This window comes from Cimex lectularius, unplaced genomic scaffold (assembly GCF_000648675.2).
Source record: "Cimex lectularius strain Harlan isolate CLEC.00 unplaced genomic scaffold, Clec_2.1 scaffold189, whole genome shotgun sequence".
NCBI lineage: Eukaryota > Metazoa > Arthropoda > Insecta > Hemiptera > Cimicidae > Cimex > Cimex lectularius.
The window spans coordinates 29,905-44,898 of NW_019392780.1; the positions used below are offsets into that span (position 1 = coordinate 29,905).

General features: G+C 34.0%; 1 protein-coding gene across 1 annotated transcript in view; it reads left to right on the forward strand.

The window, feature by feature from the left end:
• Positions 1 to 12,131, forward strand: part of LOC106666942 (thyrotropin-releasing hormone receptor-like) — a 30,468-nt gene extending 18,337 nt beyond the window's left edge. Inside the window, exon 2 of the mRNA XM_024227735.1 lies at positions 11,884 to 12,131. Within this exon, the coding sequence (XP_024083503.1) occupies positions 11,884 to 12,082 (199 nt within the window). The 3' untranslated portion in view covers positions 12,083 to 12,131. The remainder of the gene's footprint in view (positions 1 to 11,883) is intronic.
• The last annotated feature ends 2,863 nt before the right edge of the window (positions 12,132 to 14,994 follow it).

A 14,994-nucleotide genomic window follows, 5' to 3' on the forward strand; every position in this document is an offset into this window, starting at 1 on the left:
ATTTGTATACCAAAAGTTAGCGATTTCCTGGTCGTTTAGAAACATGTTGATGAATTATGATTCATGACAATCGAAAATCAAGTCAGTGGTTCGGTTTCGCCTGGTCACACGCCAAAACATCATTGGTGACTCTTTGGTATTCTGTCGTTGGGTATTAATTTTTCTTTTCGAACTAGAGATAAAACAATAAATGGAACGTACTGCAATGGATACATTGAAATTTGATCAAAAATGGCCGGATGAACAGAAACGGTATAAACCACTAACAAGGTAATTATCCGGTTGCATGACAACGTCCAACCTAATGTTTCAATACAAAATGTGAACAAATTATATCCTACCTCTTTATTCTCCTTCCATAAATCCTACAGGCTAGAATTTTTTGAGAAGCCAGGAAAACGTTAGTAAATTAAAATGTGATAAATAAATTGGCCTAGTCTTTGATACGCAATGACTAGCTCGCTTAACTGAAAAGTTCACAGATATCATACAGTCTTTCCATTCAAAACGTTTGTTCACCGTTAAATTATTAAATTCGTACCTCAAAACAACCATAATAAATGCCACAGGGTTATTTAGGACACAGAGAACGTTATAACACTGCACTTGCCGACGATGTCGCTCTCCTAAGCAAAGCTACATCACAAACCACTGCAGACAGCATACAAAATGAAGACCTACAATAAATTTAGGGTAGTGAAACTAACATTAAAGAGGATTAGGACTTACATTAAAGGACAATAAACAACAAAGGGGAAGTTGTTTTTGATAGAGAGAGCGAGAAGTACCTCATATTAATTTTTAATGAAAAACTAACAAAGTCAACTTAATAAAAATGTGGCAACCTCACCAAAACTCAAACTATTCTTGAAAGCAATACTCAAAGCCTACTTCTTTTATCGGCAAGACCCCAATCATGTCATAAAAAAAGGCTCTTAAAGCTACCCGTGGTAATACGCAACATGATTACCAACGTACCATTTGTAGATGTCATAAAAAATCCTAGCAAAAACTCAATGAAATTACGACGCAGCACTCTAGTTACACAGTAATAGATTGAAGTGAAACTCCGACAAACAACCGCCTACAGGCCAGAATGAAAATAAAAACGTTTACGAGAGCTATTAGACTGGTGGAAAAAAGATCAAATTATATCACAGTAACCACATTTATTACCTATATAAATTCTTAATTTTTATAATATTTGTCAAAAGTGTTTTGTTATATTGCACATTAACTTATTACTCAGTGGCAAGATGATGAATATAATCGCTCATATTGCGATCATAAGGAGCATCCTGGCCATATTTTTCCTCCGATTATACCAGACTGGCCGGTCAACCAGAGTACATCCAACTCTGCCCTACTACCCTGTTAAACTGGAGTTCAACAAGGTAATCCTTCATTTTGTAAACATTGTAGCCGCCTCCCTACCACCAACATGGCCAGTCATATTTTACAGACGATACCGTCGTCATATATTCGAATAAAGGTCCTCTCATATCGCTCCCTTCAGGCACACTTTCAATCGAGATTCTTGGCTGAAAAAGGGGAGCATTAAAATAAATGTTGATAAAAGCCAACACATCCCTAGTGTTTACACTTCGAGATCGAATAAACCCTCCAACAGAATGTAACTCATTCTTTACAGTAAAAAGATTCAAGAAAACATTTTTTTAATCGACGCTACTTTTTTTTAACAATGGATACCAGGAACTGGAGGAAGAGGTCCCCCTGAGCATTGCAGCTGTACAGAAAGAAAGAAAGAATATATTTACATTGAGTGAATTTACAATCATCAATGCTAGCCCTCTGTAAGGAGACTCTTGAGATGAGGGCTGGAGTCGCCATGTACATATTAAGTTGACTCAATAATTAACATTGCTATAAAAAAGTAACTATAAGTATCTAAGTATCAATAAGTATCTTTTTAAATTTGCTTTATAATAATATATCACAATGAAGCCTAAATCATCATAAGATTAACATTACAAAATCAATATCTTTAAATACCTATCTATCAAAAAATAAATAACGAATACTGTCGGTAATATATGCAACAACCAATTAAACTAATATAAAGATTCATTTCATTTAATCTACATCGTACATGTTGAGAAATCAACTTGCGTAAATTCATTTTATCAACCACACATATCTATTTTAACTTTTAAAAAAATTCAAAAATCAGCAATATAAATTAATACAATAAATTAAATAGAATAAGTTACAAAATTACGTGCCCAAAAAATAAGTAACCAAACAAGCTTAATCGATCGATATAATTCAAATATACAATTTTTACCATTCATTACTAAGCTTCATAAGCTCAATTCAATTTTTTAAATATTTTTTTTTAATTAAAAAACTACGAGATATTAGCTTATTTTTTTTTATTATACCCACATAATGTCTTTTACATTCATTTTTAGTCCTGAAACTGCTATAATTAAATTTAAAACGAACGCAAATCTTCATTCCAATCACATGTTTATTATATAAGGCTGTTTTAACTTTAGGGAGCACAATATTTGTTTTATTTGTTAATCTGGTATAATGCTCGTGATAGTAATAGTTTGTATGTTTATTAGAAACATAGGAAGCCAACAGCCAAGAAAAACAATTCCTCAATAGAAAATACGCCTAGTTCGGCGTAAATAATAGGTCGGTATGATACCGTGGGGGTTTGTTTAAGATGATCTTGAGTAAGGTTCTATGAGAGACATTCAATTACTCGATTACACTTTTGTTGGCATTTTCCCAAGCAATAACCCCATAGCTAAGCAATGATTGACAAAGTGAATAATAAAGTATCCGTAGAGCCTCTAAATTCAATACTTGTCTCAACTGATTGAACTTGTAGAAGAGCTTTCTAATTTTTTTGGCCAAACTAGAGATGTGCAATTCGTATTTAGGTCTAGAATGAGGTCTCATTTCTAAGTAGGATTGAATAAGGTTAAGTGCCACCCCGTAACACCATAATTTTCCAAATTTTGAAGTAATGAATCGTGTTTAACGGAGTCGAAAGCCTTCTGTATGTCAATAAACAATCCAATCACAAATTTTGGCTTGTCAAGATTTTCACATATGTACTAGTGACATCAAATAAGGCATGGTTCGTACAAAGTCCTTCTTGAAATCCAAACTGATTTTTTGATGTGAGGCAATTAATGACAAAATAATAAATTAATTTTTTATTATCTTTTCTAATACTTTTGATAATGAATACGTCAGTGTGATTGACCCTGTAGTTGCTTCTATCCCTTCTATTCCCAGACTTAAAAATTGGTATAATTAGAGAATTTTTGAATGTTGTAGGAAACATCCCCTCGATTAAACATACAGCTTATTGTACTTTGTTTTTTCCATATTTTTGGAGCTTGTAACACGGGTGTGATTGTACTACCATCGAAGAAACTCATTTTTGAAGGGGGTTTCGGATTAAATTCAGGATCGCTGAAATCCGATCCCGCCCCACACCTTCCATTCATGAATGATAGCCCTTCGAAAATATAATTTATTGTTTCAATCAGTTAAACTTTATGTAAGCAATTGGTTGAGATAAAAAGTCAGTGTCACGAGCTGGATTTGAATCCACGACCTTCGGTTGGATTTAATAAGTAAATTGAAGTATATCTTCACTAAAGCTCTCCGTGGCGATTTCATTTGTCGCCGAGAATCAAATAGATTACACGACATTTGAGAAATGGCAAAAAGGAGGGACAATTCGAAAGGTGGGCTGAGATGGGAAGTTAGTGTCCGAGTGGATCGAGGTCACGACAGCTCAAGTGGTAGAGCAGGGGCGTATTTGGCCGAAGGTCGTGGGTTCGAATCCCGCTTGTGACACTGATTTTTTTATCTCAACCAATACCTTACAGAAAGTTTAATTAATTGAAAGAAGTTATTTGGTCAATCGGACCACGAACTCCAATGGATTAAATAATTTATTATTTTGGATAATATAATTGTGGACGGGCTGTTCATTTTTAATTTTATTGACAATGGGCGCAAGTGAAATACTTAAAACTCAAGAATGATATCGATGGCTGCAACCTTTGCCAAATTGATTTTTATAATTGCGGGAAAATTTTTGATCTGGTGGGCGATATGTAATCCACTATTGTGTTGGCCTTCCCAGGAATATGATGTGTTATAAACTAGAAACCCATTTCTTTAGTTGCAACTCTTGGGTATATACTGTTTTTTGTTGCATTTTAATATCATTAGTTAGTACGATGTGGTCTGTAATAAATCAAACTCGCCAAATTCCAAATAATGTACGAATTTTCCGAAAGCGTAGGAAATCGTTAATGCTTCCAGTTCGAAAGCGCTATAGTTTTACTCCTTGACTCAAAGATTCCTAGAAAAGAAACTCACAGGTAGAAACAGGTCACCTATCACTTGAGCCGAACAGGTTGCCAATCCTATCTTCGATCCGTCGGCGGATAAAGCAAATCTTTTGAAGGGTCCAGGATCTTTAATTAAAGTTGGAGGAGAAGTATTAGAGTAAGACTGATTAGAAGTTTTTGTGGGCTTCGATCCACATAATTTTTTTATAATTTCTGAAATCATTTTCAGGTTGCTCATTTTGCTATTTGATATGTTTTTGCCTGAACAATCGGCCTTAATCTGCATGAGGAGACTTCTACTTTCTTCGAGATATAGAATGCCCCAAAATGTCTATTCGTGATTCTATTAATTATAATACTTTTAACTAATAATTAATCATTTATTTTACATACATAGGCAACTAGGGCAAAAGTCAAAAACATAAGTTATATATAAACATAAATAAAGGAAAAATTAAGATAAGCTATAGATAGGAGCACAGCACCTGATGAACAAGCTGAGGCCATCGTGGAAAACCTCAGTCTATGAGGTATTATTCATATGGCGAGCAATTGTTGATTCGTACTGTCTAGCCTGTAGGAGGTCGGTGAAAATCCATAGGAAAGTGAGCCATTTCTCTGGGTGAGGGCCCCTTAACGGGCATGGAGAGGATATCGTTGAGCAACTTCCAAGTGAAGGATAGGAAGCTTATTTTCCTTCGAAGCTCGAGTGAATCCATCTTGAAGCTTGTGTGGAGTGATGGTCATCATCCGCTTCTTGACCAGTATCAATCTCTGCTTATTCCAAATACGATCGATCTAAGAATTGAAATAAAACATTTAAAGCGAACGTATTAATACTTATTACGTATTAATTCTTTTTTTCTTCTTTTAGAAGAAAACATTTTTCTAAAACCTACGTCACACCCGACCGCATCTCACGATCTCCATATAATCTTATCATTAATTAAGTCAATTAATCTAATCAACTATGAACTGTACTTTCTCATGTCATATCTTTTTCCTATTAGTGCAGTAATTTTTTTAATTGTGACCAAATGTAACCAAGTCTAAAATATCCATGTTAATGCCACCATACGTTTTTTTTCTTTTTAAGAGGGTTCGCAACAGCAGAGGTCGTATAAACCCTCAGGGGGCCGGTGGTTTTGAAAAAAATAAAACATTAATGTTCACAAAGCCAGATAATTTTTTAATATTTTACCCGTCCAATGCTCGCTCACTCCATAAAAGTCGAACAAAGGTCTAGCCCGTTTTTTTAAAAACAACAACTGTGACATTCAAAATTCATCTTTTAACTTATCTCTGGAAATTAATGACTAATTCTAAACTGTAAACTGTAACTGGCTCGTGACCAATTGACCATTGTCGACTCAACTCCACTCAACTACTGACTCACCAGAGACTAACTAACTAAGTAATCCTATAAGATGAATCATTAAAATCATTAAATAATCGTTGTGATAAGTGTGAAAATATTCATGGTTTTATATTTGTTTTATGTTTAACGTTACCTCAACCTCATTTCTAAAAATAATTACATACTTATACATTTTCTAATTTTTTTCTCGCGTTTTGTCAAATAAATACAATATTAAACGTGTATGTTATATACTACGATGAACTACGTCCATTATTTACTTACATACGTGTATCAGTCATATTTATTTTTTTAACGGATTAGTTTCTTTTCCTGAAACAATATTTTTGTCGACGTAGGTTTTGTCCCTTTAGCGAAAATTCTTAGCGTAGTTACTTTTTAGTTCCTGCAAGATAATTAATTTTTCGTATTCTTACTAAAACGTAAACGAATTAGAAAGGGAAAATTATTTAAACTTAGCGATGAATAAGGTATAAAAAAATTAATATGTCCGATTGAAAGACAATTTGACATAAAAGAAAGTTCTATTTGAGCTGAAAAGGACAATTTTGCTACTTAATTACTTTTATTAAATAAATATCTTTTTATATTAACAAAGATTGGATTTGGTCGTCGTTAATAGAGGCATTTAAAAGAAATATAAATGATGAGTGCGGTGTTCAATCCTTTTTAAAAAAAAGATAGTTCCTACTCTCAGTAAGTTGTTTAGCAACGATCCGGATTTCGAGCTTTTAGCTCATCATCAGATTGAAGGAGTTCTACAACCACGTCTCTCGACATGAATTGCAAAAGTGAACCCACCGATCCCCCGCCAACGCGACGTTCCAATGAGAAGCTGGTTTTTTTAATGACGCTCAATTTGAACGTGCGAAAAGCGGGAATTATAACACAAGTAAATATTATAATAGTAAATACTGTAAGAAATTAGTGATTAAAGATAAAAGATAAAAATTAGAATAATAACTTAATAATAGATTATTAAATTAATAAAAATAATAACAATTATAATAATTATTTGGAAGTTTAGTATTATTTATGTACATATTTAAAATGGGAGGTAGATCAAAATTTATTATATTATTAATTCATTTATCTCTATGTTCAATTTTACATTTGTTAATTTCAAATTTCTCAAACCAATCTAGTTTTCTCCCTTCGTTGAAACTAGGTAACACTGTTGTATTAAAATTTGAATCGAAATTGTATTTTTGTTTCTTTTAGATGTTCCTTAAATTCCGAAAATTTGGAAGTTTGTCAATCAATAAGAATATCATGTTCAACCATATCAAAAGGTTGAGAAAAAATANGAGAAGACTATTATTAAATCCATTTATGTTTAGTGGTCTAATTGACCAAATTAGTTATTACTATTAATTATTCTTTTTGTATATGGTCTTGGTTGAGTTGAAGTTCCCGTTCGTGACAGTGATTTTTTAACTACAACTGGAATTTGATCAAGGTTGTTTTTCGCGCGAGAGGTCAATTATTATATTTAAATTTAAGCCTTGGCTGGAGGAAAGAGTCCAAGCATGCTATATATGTAAACTAAAAACGGTTTCATTTTTTGGCAGTTTGTCCAACTTTGGATAACGTTACGTTAATTGTTCCACAGATGTCGTTTGACAGTATATAGAACTGTTAAATGGGAAAGATTGGTTTAGTTTGTATAGATATATTGTAGATGCGCTGAATTGCAGAGATAATTTTATGTTAAGTTTATAATTTGTATGTTAATTTAAGTTTTATTTGAATGTAAATATGTAAGGGTCAACTGCCAGACTACTAGATCATGCCATTAAAAGTATTATTTTGTAAAAAAAATGTAATATTTTGTTTTCTTTTCTAAATATACTTTTATAAATAAATCACTGTGGCAGTCAAAATTCATCTTTTAACTTATCTCTGGAAATTAATGACTAACTCTAAACTGTAAACTGTAACTGGCTCGTGACCAATTGACCATTGTCGACTCAACTCCACTCAACTACTGACTCACCAGGGACTACATTTTTGGTAGTAGCCACGTTTTGCAAACCTCCCCAAGGGCTCTACGTAAGGCACATCCCTGTCGTCCCTACTACCTCCTTGCTTCACCATTTTCTTAATGGTGTGTTCCAGTTTTTTTTTGGATCTCTTGTATCCAAAGAAAACAGGAAATGTGTTGCTTCGACTTTTTCACATCCTCATTCTAATTGTTCTACACAGTTAATACAATACTCTACAACACACTTAATAGGTTAAACAACTTCGTAATTAGCTATACTAAAAATTATCTTCTCACGATGTTTTTATATAAACAAACGGTTTATTATTGAACGGATTTACCAAACGTTTGATATAAAACGAAGTTATGATTTCAGTAAAATTAATACAATTTAATCTCATTTTTCTGATTAACAAATCTTGATTTTTTTTCTGGGTGCCGGTGTTTTTGAAAAAAGTCCATTTGTAAGTATGTCGGGTTCGAATGCAGGGCCGCTGGATTCGAACTCGAGACCTTTACCTTGCAGTGATGAGCGCCGTCTCAGCGCCTAAACCGTTGCGGCCACCGACGCCCTTAATTCATTTCAGTTTATGTTTTAAAGCAGTGCCACGCGCTTCAAAATTTTTGTACTTTGCTGATCATGATTTCCCATTTGACCTCGCCAGATCTCGTTAGAACCTGTTGCTGTGTACGACCTGGCTTGGGAGTAGGCAAAGCTCGGATAGTTTTTAATAATTAAGAACCTCCACACTCTCCTGAGAGAAAGGACAAAAGAAACTTTTTTTTTACTTTATAGTTACTCGCATTTTTTTTCGTTTGATTGGTCGTAGGGCAGAATGGCAAGATGCGGTGTTGAAGTCAGTGGGAGGAGAAGCAATCCGTTTCCTTCACCCTTAACGAATCAACCGGAAGTTCGTGCAAGGCCTGCAAATTCATTCTTTGGATCCTATGCCTCCGATTCCATTTGCCGCCAACAACCCTCTTCTTTTTTAGGGTTATCTCATTTCAAAAATTCTGTATATTAATCCATTTAATTATATTATACTGAATGATCCACCATTTTAAAGTGGTGATTAAACGTGATTTAGTATATCAACATTAATAATTCTAAATGGACTATTCCCAATTACAATTTAGTTAATGGTTAAAACAATTCAAAATAGAGAGCCCTTAGATAATAAAAAACATTTCTTCCGTCTTAAAATTTTATTTTATTCATTATTGACACTTGTCAGATGAGACTTCTGGCCATATAAACCCAACAATCATGACAGCGTATTTAAAGAAATCTTCCTCTAAATCCTTCATGTTTTATGTGTCTTACTGCTGAACAATTATGGTTTCGTTTACCATTCCAAACCAGGAAAAATTCATTGTCGTGTTTACGTAAATAATGAACGGTCGGTCGGCCCTAGTATTTTGTTTTCCTCTGTCTGATAATCAGAGTAAAAGACTTTTTCTTTCACATGATTATAAACTAGAATGAAAATATTCTTTGCCGGTATTTTCAGGTGAATAATGATTTTAAGAAATATAATGCCAGAGCATCAACAATGGATAAATTTCGCTGATTGGTTGAAACGCCGAACACGTCGGGAATTGACAGAACCACGGGCAGTCTCTCTTAGATTTTTCCTGAGGTCGGAAGTTTTTTTTGGTCGAAAGAAATTTGCGGACTTGAGCCATCAACTTGGATTCATCGCTTTCTCAATGACCAGTTTTGTCGACTTCGCATCACCCTTTTTTGTTCAACGCCAGTGAGCCTTTTTGTTGTTTTTATTAATGAATGAGTTTGGTTGTTTATTTCTTGTTTAAAAAAATGTGCTGAAGCACTATAGAGCTTGCAATTCTTTTGTTATTGTTTTTTTAAATTAAAGTCCTTTTTTTATAACTGTAATCAGTCTTTATTTTTAATTACTTTGCCACTATTCTTCGAAGGAAAGATCCTCAAAAATTAAGTCTTAATTTTGTTTTGTCTGTAACACGACATGGTATGGTATGGTATGGTAGAAAAGGATACTAGGAAGCGGGGTTTGCACTCCCCGGGCACTGCAGCCTTCTGGCTTATTGTACTTCCCAGTTCCCTAGTTTAGTCAATAGACTCAATCCTTCTTCTCAGAAGCATCAAGTCATTGACTGTTATTGCTGCAATTTGGTTCCCTGTGTCTTTTTCGTACGCTAGGTTAAACCTCCATTGAGCTGTTGCTTCGCATTCGAAGATGATATGAGTGGCTGTTTCCTCCTCCTCATTACATAATCTGCAAATGGGGTCATCGCTGTATATACCCATGTTGTGTAGATGTTTTCTCAGATACCAGTGACCGGTTAGTAGTCCCACCACTCCTCTGAGTTTTGCCCTCTCCAATTGCAGCAGTGTTTTTGCCAANACTTATTAAATTCACTAGTTTTCGTGGTCCGCTTGACCAATTAATATCTTTCAATTAATTAAGGTTTTTAGTTGAGATAAAAAAGTCAGTGTCACGAGCGGGATTCGAACACGACCTTCGGCTAGATACGCCGCTACTCTACCACTTGAGCTATCGTGACCTCGATCCACTCGGCGTATCTAGCTGAAGATCGTGGGTTCGAATCCCGCTCGTGCCATTGACTTTTTTTATCTAAACTAAACCCTTAATTAGTAGTAAGTAACTTTGATATTATGTCTGAGAAACTTTGGTTGGAAGGCTTGCATTGCTTGGCTGAACCCTAAGTTTCACTTCGTAAATCCAGAGTGGTCAAGCGGACCACGAAATTAGTGAATTTAATGAATTAAAATGAAGTATAGTTCACAAAAGCTCTCCGTGGCCATTTCATTTGTCGCCGAGAATCCAATCCGATTACACGACATTTGAAAAATGGCGAAAAGGAGGAAAAATTCAAAAAGTGCGGTTGAGATGGGAATTTAGTGCCTGAACGGATGGAAGTCAGCTCAAGTGGTAGAGCAGCCGAAGATAGTGGGTTCGAATCCCGCTCGTGCCATTGGCATTTTTATCTCAACTAAAAACCTTAATTAATTTTAATATATTAATTGGTCAAGCGGACCACGAAATTAGTGAAGTTACTTACTACGTCACTATTCACAACGATTAATCCGTTTCCGCTTCCAAAATGTCCACACCAAATTCTCAATCCACCCTAAATATACTGTCCAAATCTTCTCTATTTATTCCCATTACGAGAACACGTGACTTCGAGACTTTGCCCCGTAAGTGCGGTGTCAGTTTTTCTAACGAAAAGTTGCTGAAAATAATTTTAGATTATGTGTTCAAGTCGTGAGGAGCGGTCAGGAAAGACTTCAACAAATTAGAGGTCACTAAAAAACACACGTTTTTAGATTATATTGCACACAGTATGGTCACTTTACAAATGTTGATGATGTGTTTTGGTCTGCGAGTCGGAGAACTCTTGTTGAACTAGTACAGGGTCACTTATGGGATCTGTCTCAAAAACTGACAAGTGGACAGAGACGCATTAAGAGATCCTGTGCCAGTTCCACCTGATTATCTGAAAGCACAAAATCATATGGGGAGAGTGTAAATGTTGTACTTCTATTTGCACGCCTCCATCAATGCAATTTTTCAGATAATTTGCCATCATGGAGAAAACATAGTTAACATTCAACTTTGCTTTACGCCCATTGTAGTTTCAAACTTTTCTTTTAGCCTGCACAAATCAAAAAATAAGTAGCTTATTAACTACTTAAGGTATTTGTACATCTTTGTAAGTACAAGAAAATAATAATATGCTGTATGTCAGGCATCACTAACTATAAAGATAATCCATTACAGTTCGTGGTCCGTTGACCCATTAACATTTTTCCATTAATTAATATTTATGAAAGGTATTGGTCGAGATAAAAAGGTCAGTGTCACGAGCGGGATTCGAACCCACGGAAAATTCGAGAGGTGATGTTGAGATGGGAAGTTAGTGTCCGAGCGGATCGAAGTCACGATAGCTCAAGTGGAAGAGCAGCGGCGTATTTAGCCGAAAGTCGTGGGTTCGAATCCCGCTCATGACACTGGCTTTTTTATTTCGACCAATACCTTTCATAAATATAAAGATAATGTTTACGCACTATATATTTTTAGCATTGAAGTGGTAAAACTACTGATACGAGACATCAGTTTGATTTTATCTATCTATTTGGACTAACATTGCTTTTGTTTTTGCAGTGCGATAAATCCGATTTTGTACAACGCAATGTCAAGCAAATTCAGAAGAGCGTTCCACAGACTGCTATGTTGCCGCAAAGTGGGAGTTGCAAGCAGGAGGAAAGCTGACACAATTTCGGAGGACGTTGGCAGATCGATCTCGACGACGAAGAGAACAACTACTTTCTACTCGGAAGATCATCGAGACACAAATTTTTAAATGAAAAAAATCCCTAGGCGAAAAGATCAAGCGTTGAAAATTAATCAAAGGAAACGTCATGACCAGTGTGATATTGTATTATATTATGTAAAAAAGAACTTATCTTGATTTATATTTGATTTTGATTTTAGAAAAATTAAATTATTGTTAAAATGTAAACAATTTAATTTTAAAAGAAATTTTTTGTAATAAGACATTAAAATAATTTGAAAAGATCTTTCTTATTGTACAGAAAAATAATTATGAAATCGAATCCATGAAATTCCATTTGTCTTAAGGTGTTATATTGATAAGTAAATTATTGTATTAAACTTAACTCGAAACGTAGTCAAATAGATTGATTTCATTCGAATAAATTATTTTTTGACTTTCAACTTTTCTTCAGATCGTGTGAGACAGCGTCTTAAACAAATATATCAAAAATGTTATTTAATCTTTTTCTCATATCGTCGTCGGAATTCCTACATACCAAGCACATATATTGTTCTAGTTAATAAATTGTTTAATCCATAAATTAATGATTCGGCGATATATGGCGTGGAATAAATTCAACCATGATGAAGAGACCTGTATTACAAATGATTGCGGGGATTATTGAATTCCTTTGACGATCCAAAAATGAATTACAAATATACCTAACTGTTAAAACATTCTTGCGAACTAAAACTCTAAAACGTAGAGTTTTCAGACAGCAAAGGGGCTATTTATTCCCCCAACCCCCAACCTTACTAAGCAAATAATTCAAGATTGGGAGAAAACCAGTTTCTCAAAGACAACAATTTTCTAATTTCAGGTTGAGAAAACTTTGTCGGATCGAACGTAAAAACCGGGACTATCCAAAAACAATATTCTGGTTGAAGATACTAAGCTCTTTACAATATCTTGAAAAATTAGTATAATTTACTCATTACTAAAAGTATCCTGGAGCTCTCTATCTTAAAAACTCTGTACTCGGATCCCTTTATAATATGAACAAAACAACTTTTCACCTGTTATTTGTTTTATTTCGCGAGATGATCCAAAATAAACAGTTCTTTTAATAATATTTTGAGCCATTTGTACACATTTTCTTAAGGGGGTAGCGACCGTTTTCGAACCAAAAACGTTTTTACAAAAGTTTGTTTACATTATGCTAGTGTAAAACCTTTTTATACACAGAATAACACTAATTCCGTGAAATTCCGAGCTTTATAAAATAATCAAATAATTTTTTGAATGTTGCGAAATAAGTGTACTGGAGTATTTGCTAAAGAACGTCTATTACGTACATTCTGGGTTCAAAACTCACCCTCATAGCTAAAACGTCGTATCACCTCCATACTTTAAAAGGAATGAGAATCTAACTTTTACAAACAACACTCAGAAGGAGAAAAATATTTTTTTTATATTACAATGGTGTAACGGTTACAACTTTCGCTTGTTACCAAAAAATTAACGATTTCGTATTTCTAAAAGACTTAACTGACAAATTGTAGTGTGATAAAAATAAAATAAAAACAGATAGGTTTAATAGTCAAAATAGATTATTCGGAAATCGTGAGATGCTGTCCGATGTGACGTAGGTTTCAGGAAAGCATTTTCTTTATCGTGCCAACGTTTCGACCTTTATTGAGATCATCTTCAGGGCCTGGGATTTACAAACATTGTTTAAATTTAACAAATACATATACGATGTTGAAAAAAGTGAATTTATACAAGGCCCTGAAGATGATCTTAATAACGATCGAAACGTTGGCACGACAAAGAAAATGTTTTCCTGAAACCTACGTTACACCAGACCGCATGATTTCCGAATAATCATAGACTAACGGCCATTGAGCACCACACATTTAGACAAAATAGATTTTTTAAAAACTCTTGGGTCTTTCTTTGATCAACTAAATGCTTTTAAAAAGTGCTAGGATATGGCCCAATTTTAAAGTTTGATGCTTAACCAGAAAGTAACGAATGGTTTGAAAACGATAAGCTTATCTAAATTAAAATCTGATTAGTAGGAGCGGAGTGTTAAACAAAACCTTTCAGTTAGTATCGTTCTTAATGAGAACTTTCAATTTGAACTATGGTTCAAATGTGTATAGTTCAGTATTTTGTATATGTTTAGTATTGGCTCTAAATAAACAAGATTTTTTTAATTTACCAGAATACCAAATAGAAATTTGTGCATCGTGAAGTTCAGTCAATTGGACCGATTAAAATAGGAAATAAGAACAAAGGAGCAGAATATAAATACAGAAATTGTTTATTGAAAATATTTTCAAGAGACAATATTTTGAGGTTTTATCTCACCCCAGGGGATTCGAAACAAAGTAGAACGTTGCATTTTATAAAACACCGGTTCAACAAATCGTTGAAAGCAAGATGTAAACAACATGCTATTTTTAGAGAGTGAAGAGAAAAAAATTAACAATAGGAACAACTTTAACGTGACGAGGTAGTGGGAAGCATAAACCGACAGATCGGAACTCAACTAAATTCTTCCTTTTATCTCTGCAAAAAATTGAGCTCCACACTCCTAAAAATTTAAAGGTAATTACATTGAACAGTTGAATCGTGAGTATATTGTAGGAATAAGGAATGATAAATGTATATTATAGCATCAAATTATACAAAAAAAAAAAAACTAGCAACAGTGCTGGTTCATAATGAAGTCGATTTTCTAACTATTGTTTTTGCCAACCTACAACAATCTAACCAAAGATCAACAGGCTTTCTGTAAATTTCCCAAATCTGACTTTTTTTCATAATTTAATAAAATTGAGGCATATAGCCCTAAAAATAGCATTTCGCCAAAGTTACCACCAATTTTAATTATTAATTTATAATTATGTTAGTTGAATGTTTTGGTATATTATGATAGAACGTAGCTTTTTAAAAAGTAATAAACTTTAGTGGAAATACTAAAAAAAATTCAA